This window comes from Chiloscyllium punctatum, chromosome 37, assembly GCF_047496795.1.
Source record: "Chiloscyllium punctatum isolate Juve2018m chromosome 37, sChiPun1.3, whole genome shotgun sequence".
Taxonomy (NCBI): Eukaryota; Metazoa; Chordata; class Chondrichthyes; order Orectolobiformes; family Hemiscylliidae; genus Chiloscyllium; species Chiloscyllium punctatum.
In genome coordinates, this window is record NC_092775.1 from 55,271,922 (window position 1) to 55,285,801 (window position 13,880).

Sequence of the window (13,880 nt, forward strand, 5' to 3'; positions counted from 1 at the left end):
CTTACTTTTCATTATAGCTCTTTTTGTGGCTTTCTGTTGACCATTAAAGATTTCCCAATCTTCTAGTTTCCCGCTGATCTTGACCATCTTGGCCTTCTCTTTCAATTTGATAGCTTCCCTTATTTCCTTAGACTCCTATGACAGATTACCCCTTTTCTTACAGTCCTTCCTTTCCACTGGAATATACTTTTGCTGAGCACTTTGAAAAATTGCTTTGCAAGTCCTCCACTGCTCGTCAGCTGTCCCACCATAAAATCTTTGTTTCCAGTCTGTTTTAGCCAAGTACTCCCTTATCCCCTTGGAGTCTCCCTTGTTTAAGCAGGACCCTGGTACTAGATTTTATCTTCACACTCTCCATCTGTATTCTAAATTCAATCATACTGGGATCACTCCTTCCAAGAGGAGCCCTAACTATGAGGTAATTAATTATTCCTGTCTCATTATACAGGGCCAGATCTAGGATAGCTTGTCAGTTTCATTACATAACGTTCAAGAGACAGGACAGCAAAGAAGACTTTTGGCATACTGGCCTTCATCAGTCAGGGCATTGAGTATAAATGTTGGAAAGTTGTGTTACAGTTATACAGGACATTGGTGAGGCCACACTTGGAGTACTATGTTCATTTTTGGTCACCTTGTAATAGGAAGGATGTTATTAAACTGGAAGGGCTACAGAAGAAATTTACAAGGATGTTGCCTGGACTCAATGATCTGAGTCATCAGGAGAGGATGGACAAGCCAGGACTTTTTGCTTTTAAGCATAGGACACTGAGGAGGGGGACCTTGGAGATGTATAAGATCATGAGAGACATGGATAGGGTGAAGGCACTCAATCTTTTCCCCAGATTTGGGGAATCGAGGACTAAAGGGCATCAGTTTAAGATGAGAGGGGAAAGAATCAAAGAGAAGCTGAGGGGCAATTTTTTTTACACAGAGGGTGGTACACAGATGGAATGAGCTGCCAGTGGATGTGGTTGAGGTGTGTACTATAACAATATCTCAAAGGCATTTGGACAAATTCATGGATAGAAAAGGTTTAGAAGGATATGGGCCAAGTGCAGGGAAATGAAGTGAGCATGAATGAAAGTTTTGATCGGCGTGGCCCAGATCAGGCCAAAGGGCCTGTCTCAGTGCTGTAGGGTTCTAGGATTCAATGAAAAACCTCAATCAAGTTTGTGAAACATGATTTCCCTTGCAGAAAACCATGCTGACTGTCCCTATTCATTCCTTGCCTCTCCAAATGCTTACAAATCCCATCTTTCAGAAAAACCTCCAACAACATATCCGCCATCGAAGACAGACATCACAGGTCCATGGTTTTCAGTCTTCTCTTTACATCCCTTTTTAAACAAAGACATGACATTAGCCATTCTCCAGTCATTCGGCATCTCACCCGCAGGCATTCATGATACAAATATTTCAGAAAGGGGCCCTGCAATTTCCTTCCTAACTTCCCACAACTTGCTGGGAAATACTAATCAGGTCTAGCACATCCTATTCTGTAAGTTAATTGTTTTCAAAACATCAATATTTATTTCTCTGCATTCTCAAGCATCCATTTCTTTTTCCACAGTAAAAACTGACTTGAAATATTCATTTGATATCATAGAATCCTTAGAGAGTGGAAGCATGCCATTTGGCCCAATGAGTCCACGCTGACCCTCGAAATAACATCCCACCCAGCCTCAAACCCTTACCCTATGCTTGTAACCCTGCATTTCCAATGGCTAATCCACCTTGCCTACACATCCCCGGACACTATGGGCAATTTAGCATGGCCAATCCACCTAACCTGCAGATCTTTGAACTGTGAGAGGAAACTGGAGGAAACCCATGCAAACACAGGAAGAATGTGCAAACTCCACAGACAATGCCTTAGGGTGGATCAACGCTGGGTCCTTGGTACTGTGAGGCAGCAATGCTAACCATTGAGCCAATATATCTATCCCCATATCTCTCCCATCTCATGAAGTCAACACAAAGATGATCTCTTTAATCATTAAGGCGTCCTACTCTCTCTTACTCTTTATGTACTTATAGAATTTCTTTGGATTATCCTTAACTTAATCTGACAAGACTATTGCATAGCCCCTTTTTGCCTTCCTGATTTCCCTCTTAAGAGTTCCATTGCATTCTTTATACTGGTCAAGTGATTCACTTGAACACAGTTGCCCATATCTAATATATGGTTCTTCATTATTCTTGACTAGAGCGTCAATATCTTTATTCATCCATTGTTCCCTAATTCTACCAGGCTTACCTTTCACTCTGACAGGAACATAATGACACTGAATTCTCCTAATCACAATTGTTGACAGCCTTCCACTTGTCAGATGCCCCTTTACCTGCAACGGTCTACTCCAATCAACTTTGAAAGTTCTTGTCTCATACCAATAAAATTTGCCTTAGTTCAATAAAGAAGTTTAACTTTTTTGGAAGACTTATCTTTTCCCATGAGCATTGTAAAACTAGTAGAATTATGATCACTTGACCCAAAGTGCTCCTTACAATCACCTTAGTTACTTACGCTGCCTTATTACCCAGGAGAAAGTCAGGGTTTGCTCCTTCTCTAGTTGGACCATTTACATATTGATAAAGAAAATTTTCTTGAACACATTTAACAAATTCTTTACCATCCAAGCCTTTAAATCATGAGGGGCATGGATAAAGGAAAGAAATAAGGTCTTTTCCCCTGGGGTAGGACAGCCCAAAACTTGAGGACATAGGCTAGGGTGAGAGAGGAAAGATATAAAAGGAACCTAAGGGGCAACTTTTTCATGCATATATGAATAGGAAGGGTTTGGAGGGATAATGGCCAAGTGCTGGCAAATGGGACTAGATTAATGTGGGACATCTGGTCAGCATGGATGAGTTGGACCAAAGGGTCTGCACATTTCTATGACTCTATAACTCAATGGTATTCCCAGTCAATATATGGAAAATTAAAATCCCCTATTATTACAATCTTATTATTCTTTCATATGTCTGAGATATCGCTACATATTTTTCCTCAATTTTCATCTGACTACTGGGAGTTCTGTAAATCAAACCCATTAAGGTGATAATTCCTTTCTTATTTCTAATTTCATGCCAACACTTTCACTTGACAATTTTTCAGAAATACCTTCTTTAGAAACAGCATTAATGTTTTCCTTAATCAAAGTCGCCACTCCCCTGCCTCTCCTTCCATTCAATCCTTCCTATAACATCTAAAACCTGGAATATTAAGCTGCCAGTCCTGTTCATCCCTCAGCCAAATTTCTGTAAGAACTATGATGTCCCAATCCAATGTTCCCAAACATGTCCTGAGTTCACCAGTCTAATGTAAGACTCCTTGCATTGAAATAAAGCTTCAAGAAACTGGGTATGCAATGTAGGGGTTGGATGTAAATTGTAAATAGTTCATGAATTGAACAGTTTATGGGAAGGCTAAACTTGGAGGTGATGCAGAGTAAAGGGTTGACTATATGATTAGACAAATAGTAGATATCGAGCATGTGTATAAGAAGGTATGACATACAAATATGGATCTGGGACCTGAGTGTGTAGGCACCAGTCATGTTACCTTTTACCATCCCCCGTTTATAGTGATGCTCAGTAAAGCTTGTTAATGTTCATTTATCTGAATGTAGACCTGATTTCACTACAGGTTGCACACAGGAAAGAAATTGTAAGCAATCTCAAACATTTCAATGGTTTTTTCCAAACACCCAACCAACTGAGCTAAGCCAATCCCCACAATAGTAAACTCAGAGAGTTAGATGCTGGGCTCAAAGATTGCTTTGGGTGTAATGGGTTTTGCTTCATGGGGCACTGGCACCAGAAGTGGGGAAAGTGGGGTCCATACTGTGTGATTTCCTTCACTTGAATCCCCTGGCACAACGTTCTGGTGAATTATATAACTAGGGCTGTGGAGAGGACTTTAAATATTGGGGAGAGGATGAGTAGAGAGTTAAAGAGAGAGAAAATTTAGCAAATTAAAGAGAATAGAAAAGGCAATTGGGCAGTGTTATTATTTGGGAAATAATTTTCGTAATGTGGTGGGAATAAATCATTCAGGTGTACCCACAAATAGCGTTGTATTCAGGAAAATGGTAAAAAGAGAAAAAGTAAGAGTCCTGATCTGAATGCACTTAGTCTTTGTAGGTGCATGAAAGAAATTCACAACAGAGACATGATTGCACGATGAACCAGGCTGAAATCTAAATATTCAGGGTTACCAGACATTTCAAAAGGATAGTGAGAAACCACAAGATGAGTGGATAGTGGCGGTAGTTATTGAGTCATAGAGTCATACTGCACAGAAACAGACTCTTCAGTCCAACTCGTCCCTGCTGACCAAACATCCCAATCTGATCTAGTCCCATTTGCCAGCATCTGGCCCAGATCCTTCCAAACCCTTCCTATTCATTTACCCATCCAGATGCCTTTTAAATGTTGTAATTGTACCCCCTTCACTACTTCTTCTGACAGCTCATTCCATACACAAGCACCACCCTCTGCATGAAAAAGTTACCAATAAGGTCCTTTTCAAAACTTTACCCTCACCTTAAACGTATTGCTTCTAGTTTTGGACACACTCACCCTGGGAAAAAGACCTTGGCTATTCACCCTATTCATACCCCTCATCATTTTACAAACCTCTACAAGGTCATCCCTCAGCCTCTGATGCTCTCAGGAAAAAGTTCCAGTTGATACACGCTCAAACTGTCCAGTCCTGGCAACATCCATATAAATCTTTCCAGTACCATCTCAAGTTTAACAGCATCCTTTCTCTAGAAGGGTGACCAGAATTGTACACAGTTTTCTAAAAGTGGCTTCACCGATGTTCTATACAGCTGCAACCTGGTGTGCCAATTCCCACACTTAATGTTCTGACCAATGAAGGTAAGCATGCCAAAAATGATGAAATCAGTATATGCATTAGAAATGGTCTTGGTTTGATTTGGAGGATCAAAAGGTAGGCACAGTTCAATTGGAGTTAAGAAATTGGAGATAAGAAACTGGTGGGAGTGACTATAGAGTCGGACAATGTATAAATCTAAGAAATAATGAGGGTTTTATAAGAAAAGCACTGCAATGATCATGGGCTATTTAATCTCCACATGGATTGTCAGATCAAATTTGCAAAATCAGTCTGAAGGATGAATTCATAAGGACAGTTTAATAGTAAAATAATTAACGAAACCAATCAGTTGAACTGTTTATTTTAAACCCTCTAATGTATAATAAGATAATACAAATTAATGGCTTTGTAGTCAAGGATCCTCTAGGAAATTGATCATAACATTAGGCCTCTTTTGGAATACTATGTCCAGTTCAGGTTGCCCAATTACAGGAAAGACATTATCAAGCTGGAGAGGGTTCAGAAGAGACTTACCAGGATGTTGACCGGGTATACAAGGTTTGAGTTATAAAGAAAGACTGGATATGCTGGGACTTTTTTAACTGCAGCGTGGGAGGTTGAGAGGTGACCTGATAGAAGTTTATAAAATAATGAGAAGTATAGATAGAATTAATGATAGTTGTCTTTTCCATACGAAGGGAGATTTCATGACTAGGTGAGAGGAGAGAGATTTAAAAAAGAGGCAAATCTTTTATGCAACAGGAGGTTCATGTGTGGAATGAACTTCCTGAGGAAGTGGTGGATGTGGGTACAATTACAATGTTTAAAACACATTTAGTTAAGAACAGGAAAGGTTTGGAGGAATGTGGACCAGAAGCAGGCAAGTGGGACTAGTTTGATTTTGGATTAAATTTGGCATGGACTGGTATGACTCTATATTAGAACATCACATTCAGTTGAGTTTGAGAAGAGTCTGAATCGAATGTTGTAAGCCTAAATAAAGGCAATTATAAAGCTGGGAAGGCAATTAGTTAAAGTGTTGGCAAAATAAATTAGAAGGCAAGGTCATAGACAGCAGTGCCAGATATTTAAGGAGATGTTTCATAATTCTGATCAAAGAATCATACACTGGTTATGACACTGAAGGGGACCATTCAGCCTGTCCTGTGCATGCTGACTGTCTTACTACAGTGTCTTGTCCCAATCCTCCAGTTTTTCTCATAGTGTGAAAATGTTGTAAGGTCCATAGAAAACTTGAATTTCCAATTTATTTTAAAGAATACCTATACTATGTATTTCTTTCTTTTTCACTTCCCCTTTAAATTTTCAGCCTGGTTCTTACTTGCAACATCTACCTAATATCTGCTACATGCACCTTTGCTTCATCTTTGTATCTCTTAATCATCCAGGGAGCTCTGGATCTGTTTGATCTACATTTCTCCCTCATATACGCGTTCAAACCTGTTCCAATGCATACTGTGTATTCTCCCTTTAGAGTTTCCTCTGACAATCTTTTCCTCCAGTTTGCCTGATCTGGATGCCTCCTCACATTGGGACTCTCTGCATTTGTTATTTTTGTTGAAATGCTTGCTTATTCTCATGATACAATGATTACTTTCCTTTAAATGTCCCCTAATTATCATTTAACCCATCTTATTCCCCAGACCCCGATCCATCAATGGCTTCCTACTCTATTGGGCTGGGGATGTACAAATCAGGAAAACCCCTGAACACACTTCAAAAGATCTTCCTCCTCTGGCCTTTATATTATGACTACTCGAGAATATATAGAATGATTAAAGTCTCCCAATTATCATTATTCTATAGTTTTTTCCACCTCTTGGTAATTTCCCTAGAAACATATTCCTTTATATAGAGGTGGTCAAAAGAATAAAGTAAATCAATTATCATGGTGTCTCTATATTTTCGTAGTTATAATCCAATAGATTCTGTCCTTGACCGTTCTCAGACAGTCTCTCTCTTCAACACTGATACTCTTAATCATTCCCTCCTATTGACTAATGGTAACAACACATTTAATTTAAGGGACAGCACTACTGTGGGAAATGGAACTGGAGTTCTATAATTTCAAGGTATTTGTTTCACGAGTTCTGTCTCTTCTCACAGCCTTCTCGACAAGACGGTGTGGTCGAGTGGACAGAAGGTCACGTTCCATGCGCCCACTGAGACACCTCGAAGGTATCCGTTGCCTGTGGCAAGGCCTACACGATATTATGGGATACACAATGATGCAGAACAAAACAGTGGACAAAAACACATCCCTCTCTGATGCGGTTCCTACTTTTTATACTCAATTCGAACAGAATGCCAGTGATGCAGTGTCACCTGTCCCAACAGCCCCGGACACATCTGTTCTCTCAGTTACTGCTGCAGACATCAGATCGGCCTTCTTGAAATTGAACCCGAGGAAAGCAACTGGGCCAGATGGAGTGCCCGGCTGTACACTCAGATCCTATGCGGACCAGCTGGCAGGAGTGTTTGCTGATATCTTTAACCTTTCCTTGCTACAATCTGATGTCCCCACTTCCTTCAAGAAGACCACCATCATCCCAGTACCAAGGAAAACATATGCCACTGAGCTGTTAAGGCCCATGGCTCTGACCTCCATAATTATGAAAGGCTTCGAGAGGTTAGTCATGACTCACACCAACTCAAGCCTCGATCATGTACAATTTGCTGACCAGTGCAACACAGCAGACACCATCTTCCTAGCCCTACATTAAAATCGAGAACATCTGGATAATAATTATAGTCATTGGAAGCAAATTGACCTTGTTAACTACAAGGATCTTGATTGGGGTTTTAACCTGGGCCAATCAGGAAAGCCTTGAATGACCAATATAACCAGGAGATTAGAATCTCCTCAGTTGAGGACTGATTCTCAGCGGGCTGGCCACAGCCAATGGACTGTGCACTCATAAATAAAGGGTGAATTAGTGATGGGACACCAGCCTCTGTGCAGTTATTTCATAAGAATGCCAACATCAGGCTTCTACTTACTGACTACAGCTCTGCCTGTAACACTTTAATCCCAACCAAACTAATCTCCAAACTCTGAGACCTACGTCTTTGCTGTGCTCCCCAAAACTGGATCCTCTGCTTCAAGACCCACAGAGTGCAATCAGTGAAGATAGACAACAGTTCTTTCTCCAAGATAATCCTCAACACCTGTTCCCTGTAAAGATGTGTACTCAACCCCCTGCAGTACTCCCTGTACGCTCACGATGATGTGGCCAAATTTTGTCTGAGTGTCATCTGCAGGTCCACTGATGACACCACCATTGTAGGCCAGACATCGAACAATGACAAGTCAGAATATGGAAGGAGATAGAATGCTTGGTGTCATAGTGCAAAGATAACAATCTCTCCCTCAATGTCATCAAAACTAAAGAACTGATCATCGACTTCAGGAAGAAAGGAGGATAACAAGCCCCTTATCTACATCAATGGAGCTGAGGTGCAGAGGGTCGAGAGTGTCAATTTCTTAGCAGGGATGATAAGAATCTGTCCTGGTCCTCCCACATAGATGTGAGGGTAAGGAAGGCACAGCAATACCTCTTCCTCCTCAGGAGGCTTATTAGATTTGACATGTCCATGAGGACTCACCCCAACTTTTACAGAAGCATCAAATAAAACATTTTTTTCTGGGTGCATCACAGCTTGATACAGCAACTGTTCTGCCAAGGACTATAAGAAACTACAGAGAGTTGTATGCACAGTCCAGATCATCACACAACCCAACCTCTCATCCATGGACACCATCTATACTTCTCGTTGCCATGGAAGTCAGCCAACATCATCAAAGACCCTTCCCATTCCAGTTATACTCTCTTCCAACCTCTTCCATCAGGCAGAAGATACAGAAAGTTAAACACATGCACCAACAGGTTCAAGAACAGCTTCTTCCCTACTGTTACTAGATGCTGAATGGACCTCTCAAATTTCAAATCTAATGTTGACCTTGCTTTTGTTACCTCCTGTGCAATGGTAACCTTGTATGCCTTGCTCTGTCGAAACATCCTATAATCTGAATGTCCTTATATATTATGATCTGCCTGCACTACACACAAAACAAAACTTTTCACTGTACTTAGGTACATGTGACAAGAGTAAATCAATTCACAAATCTGTAACTGCACCAGGAAAATCTGTGGAATGCGTTGTGATTGATGGCAATAGCAGCAGATATTTTGCTTGATTTGAGGAGAATGCAGAGTGATACTGCCTCTGTATTGCTCTCTGCTGAGATCTTCAATTAATAGCTGGTGCCAGGATGGGCATTGTGTCTCATCTCTCAGCCACTTGCCTGTTTATAATTTGCAAATCATATAACATTGGCTATACATTAATCTATCCATAAGGACACAAGTCTATTAGCACTTCACCATATATTCGTCATATTGCCCCACAGATCACCATAGCATCACAACACCAGAGAACATAGAACATAGGACAATACAGCGCAAAACAGACCCTTCAGCCCTCGATGGTACGCCAACCTGTGATTTAATCTAAGCCCATCCCCCTACACTATCCCACCATCATCCATGTGCTTTACCGAGGATTATTTAAATGCCCCTAATGTGGTTGAGTTGACTACATTAGCAGGCAGGGAATTCCATGCCCTTACCACTGTCTGTGTAAAGAACCTGCCTCTGACATCTGTCTTAAATCTATCACCCCTCAATTTGCAGCTATCCCCCTTGTTAAAGCTGATGTCATAATCCTAGAAATAAGACTCTCACTGTCTACCCTATCTAATCCTCTGATCATCTTGTATGTCTCTACCAAATCCCCTCTTAGCCTTCTTCTCTCCAATGAGAACAGACCCAAGTCTCTCAACCTTTCCTCGTAAGACCTTCTCTCCAGACCAGGCATCATCCTGGTAAATCTCTTCTATGCCTTTTCCAATGCTTCCATATCCTTCCTGTAATGGGGCGACCAGAACTGTTTACAATATTCCAAGTGTGGCCGCACTAGCTTTTTGTATAGTTGCAAAGTGACATTACGGCTCCATACTCAATCCCTCTACCAATGAAACCTAACACACTGTATGCCTTCTTAACACCATTATCAACCTGGGTGGCAACTTTCAGTGATCTATGTACATGGACACCAAGATCCCTCTGCACATCCACACTGCCAAGAATCTTTCCATTGACCCAGTACTCTGTCTTCCTCTTATTCTTCCCAAAGTGAATCACCTCACACTTATCTGCATTGAACTCCATTTGCCACCTCTCAGCACAATTCTGCAGTTTATCAAAGTCCCCCTGTAACATTCTTCCACACTGTCCATAACTCCACCGACTTTAGTATCGTTTGCAAACTTACAAACCCATCCACCTATGCTTGTGACGAACAGCAGTGGTCCCAAATCAGATCCTTGTGACACACCATTAGTAACCTGAATCCAGGCTGAATATTTTCCATCGACTACCACTCGCTGCCTTCTTACAGAAAGCCAGTTTCTAATCCAAACTGCTAAATCATCCTCAATTCCATGCCCTGCATTTTCTCCAACAGCCTGCCGTGTGGAACCTTATCAAAGGTTTACTGAAGTCCATGTATACCACATCAACTGCCCTACCCTCATCCACATGCTTGGCCACCTTCTCAACTCAATGAGATTTGTAAGACATGACCTACCCTTGACGAAACCATGTTGACTATCTGCAATCAAATTGTGCTTGCCAGATGATTACAAATCCTATTTCTTATAAACCTTTCCAAAAGTTTTCCTACAACAGATATAAGACTCACTGGTCTATAATTACCTGGGTCATCTCAATTTCCCTTCTTGAACAAGGGCACAACATTTGCAATCCTCCAGTCCTCTGGTACTAAACCTGTAGAAAAAGATTACTCAAAGACCAAGGCCAAAGACTCCAACATCTCCTCCCTAGCTTCCCAGAGAATCCTCAGATAAATCCCATTTGGCCCAGGGGACTTGTCTACTTTCACTCCTTCTAGAATTCATAACACCTCCTCCTTACTAATCTCGATCCCGTATCTCATTCTTCTGCTTTACAATATTCTCCTTTTCTTGAGTGACAACAGATGAGAAATATTTGTTTAGCAACTCTTTGATCTCCACAGGGTCCACACACAACTTCTAATATCAGTCTTTGACAGGCCCCATCCCTACCCTAATCATCCTTTTATTCCACTCGTACCTTTTGAAAGCTTTATTCTATTTGCTAAATACTGCTCATGTCCTCTCTTTGCTCTTCTTAACTCTCTCTTTAAATCCTTCCTAGCTAATCTGTATCTCTCCATCACCTCATCTGAACCATCTTGTCTCAATGTCACATAAGCCTCCTTCTTCTGCTTAACAAGAGATGCAATTTCTGTTGTAAACCATGGTTCCCTTACCTTATCACTTCCTCCCTGCCTGACAGGGACATACCTATCAAGGACACGCAATATCTGTTCCTTAAACCAGTCCCATATTTCGATTGTCCCCATCCCCTGCATTTTGCTACCCCATACTATGCATCCTAAGTCTTGCCTAATCGCAACATAATTGCCTTTCCCCCATCTATAACATTACCTATCCCTTTCCATCACTAAACTAAACTTAACTGAATTATAGTCACTTTCCCCAAAGCGCTCACCTACAACTAAATCAAACACCTGGCCTGGTTCATTACCAAGCACCAGATCCAGCCTCTCTTGTTGACCCTTTGACATATTGTGTCAGGAAACCGTCCTCTACACATTGGATAAAAAACTGATCCATCCGATGTATTAGAGTTATAGCATTTCCAGTCAATGTTGGAGAAGTTAAAGTCCCCCATAATGACCACCCTGTTCCTTTCACTCCTACCCAGAATTGTTCTGCCAATCCTCTCCTCCACGTCCCTGGAACTCTGCAGAGGCCTATAAAAAACTCCCAGCAGTGTGACCTCTCCTCTCCTGTTTCTAACCTCAGCCCATATCACCTCAGTAGACATGTCCGCGTTAAAAGTTCTTCCAGCCACCGTTATACTGTCCTTGACTAACAAGGCCTCACTTTCTCCTCTTTTACTGCCTTCTCTGTTTTTAATGAAAGATCTAAACTTTGGAACCTGCAACATCCATTCCTCACCCTGCTCTATCCATGTCTCCAAAATGGCCACAACATCAAAGTCCCAGGTACCTATCCATGCTTCAAGCTCACCTACGTTATTCCAGATACTTCTGCCGTTGAAGTAGACACACTTCAAACCAGTTGCTGTCTGCCAGCACATTCCTGTGACCCTGAAATCCTGTTCATGCCTTCCTTACTCTCATCCTCCTGTGCACTGGAATGACACCTCAGGTTCCCATCCCCTTGTTGACCTAGATTATACACACCCAAATAGCACCAGCAAATTTCCCACCCAGGATATTAGTACCCCTCTGGTTCAAGTAAAGACTGTCCTGTTTGTACAAGTCCCACCTTACCCAGACTGGGCCCAATTATCCAAGCATCTGAAACCCTCCCTCCTGCACCATCCCTGCAGCCACATGTTCAGCTGATATCTCTCCCTGTTCCTTGCCTCGCTATCACGTGACATAGGTAACAAACCAGAGAAACAACTCTGTTTGTTCTAACTCTCAACTTCCACCCTAGCTCCCTGAAATCCTGCCTTACATCCCTATCCTCTTTTTATCTATGTCGTTGATACCTACATGGACCACAACTTGGAGTTGGTCACCCGCTCCCTTCAGGATCCCAAGAACACAATCCGAGACATTACAGACCCTGGCACCTGGGAGGCATTCGTTCCCAACAAACCTTCTATCTGACCCTTTAACTATTGAGTCCCCAACGACTAACACTCTCCTCCTCTCCCTCCTTCTGTGCAACAGGGATAGACTCTGTGCCAGAGACCTACACTGCGGGCCCCTGGTAAATCATCCCCTCCCAACAGTATCCAAAACAGTATACATATTTTTCAGGGGAATGACCACAGGGGATCCCTGCACTGACTGTCTTTTCCCCTTCTAACAGTTACCCAGCTTTCCTCATGCCTAGCAATAAATACTTCCCTGTAACTCCTATCTACCGCAGCCTCTGTCTCCCGAATGATCTGAAGTTCATCCCGCTCCACTCCAGTTCCCTAACATGATCTTGGAGGAGCGAGAGTTGGGTGCACTTCCTGCAGATGTATGTGGATAGGGCACTAATGGCGTACCTCACCTCAAACATCATGCAGGATGACCATTCCTCTCCCTGCACTGCCATCCCTGCTAGTCCCTTATCAGAATATAAAAAAGAGAAGCTTACCTGATGTGTCCCTGGTGTTTCAGGTTAGGGGAGGATATGGGTGGGAAGCCCTACAAAGCTAGGGTCTCGTGTTTAGAAAGCACTCACTTGTATAGCTGGAGGGACATAAAAAAGTCCCTCCTTTCCCAGAAACCTCTGCTCTCCAATGTCAGATGTAAAGACTCAAGTCAGTGACTTACTGCTCCTGACAGGTCCCTGGTAAAAGCTCCCATATTAAGTTTGTGTCTGTGATACGAGAAGTGGATGATGGTTGAAGATATAGAAACTTAGAACAATACAGCGCAGTACAGGCCCTTCAGCCCTCGATGTTGCGCCGACTGTGGAAGCAATCTAAAGCCCATCTAACCTATACTATTCCTTTCACACCCATATGCCTATCCAATGACCATTTAAATACCCTTAAAGTTGGTGAGTCTACTATTGTTTCACACGGTGCGTTCCACGCCCCTACTACTCTCTCAGTAAAGAGACTACCTCTGACATCTGTCCTATATCTATCACCCCTCAATTTAAAGCTATATCCCCGTGTGTTATCCATCGCCATCTGAGGAAAACGTCACTCCCTGTCCACCCTATCTAACCCTCTGATTATCTTATATGTCTCTATTAAGTCACCTCTAAACCTTCTTCTCTCTAACGAAAACAGCCTTAAGTCCCTCAGACTTTCCTCATAAGATCTTCCCTCCATATCAGGCAACATCCTAGTAAATGTTTGAACCCTTTCCAAAGCTTCCACATCCTTCCTATAATGCGGTGACC

At 42.1% G+C, this 13,880-nt stretch overlaps 1 protein-coding gene across 1 annotated transcript in view; it reads left to right on the forward strand.

Annotated features, from left to right (window-relative positions):
- Positions 1-8,995, forward strand: part of LOC140463123 (endothelin-1-like) — a 101,088-nt gene extending 92,093 nt beyond the window's left edge. Inside the window, exon 4 of the mRNA XM_072556855.1 lies at positions 6,974-8,995. Coding sequence (XP_072412956.1) covers positions 6,974-7,136 — 163 coding nt within the window. The 3' untranslated portion in view covers positions 7,137-8,995. The remainder of the gene's footprint in view (positions 1-6,973) is intronic.
- The last annotated feature ends 4,885 nt before the right edge of the window (positions 8,996-13,880 follow it).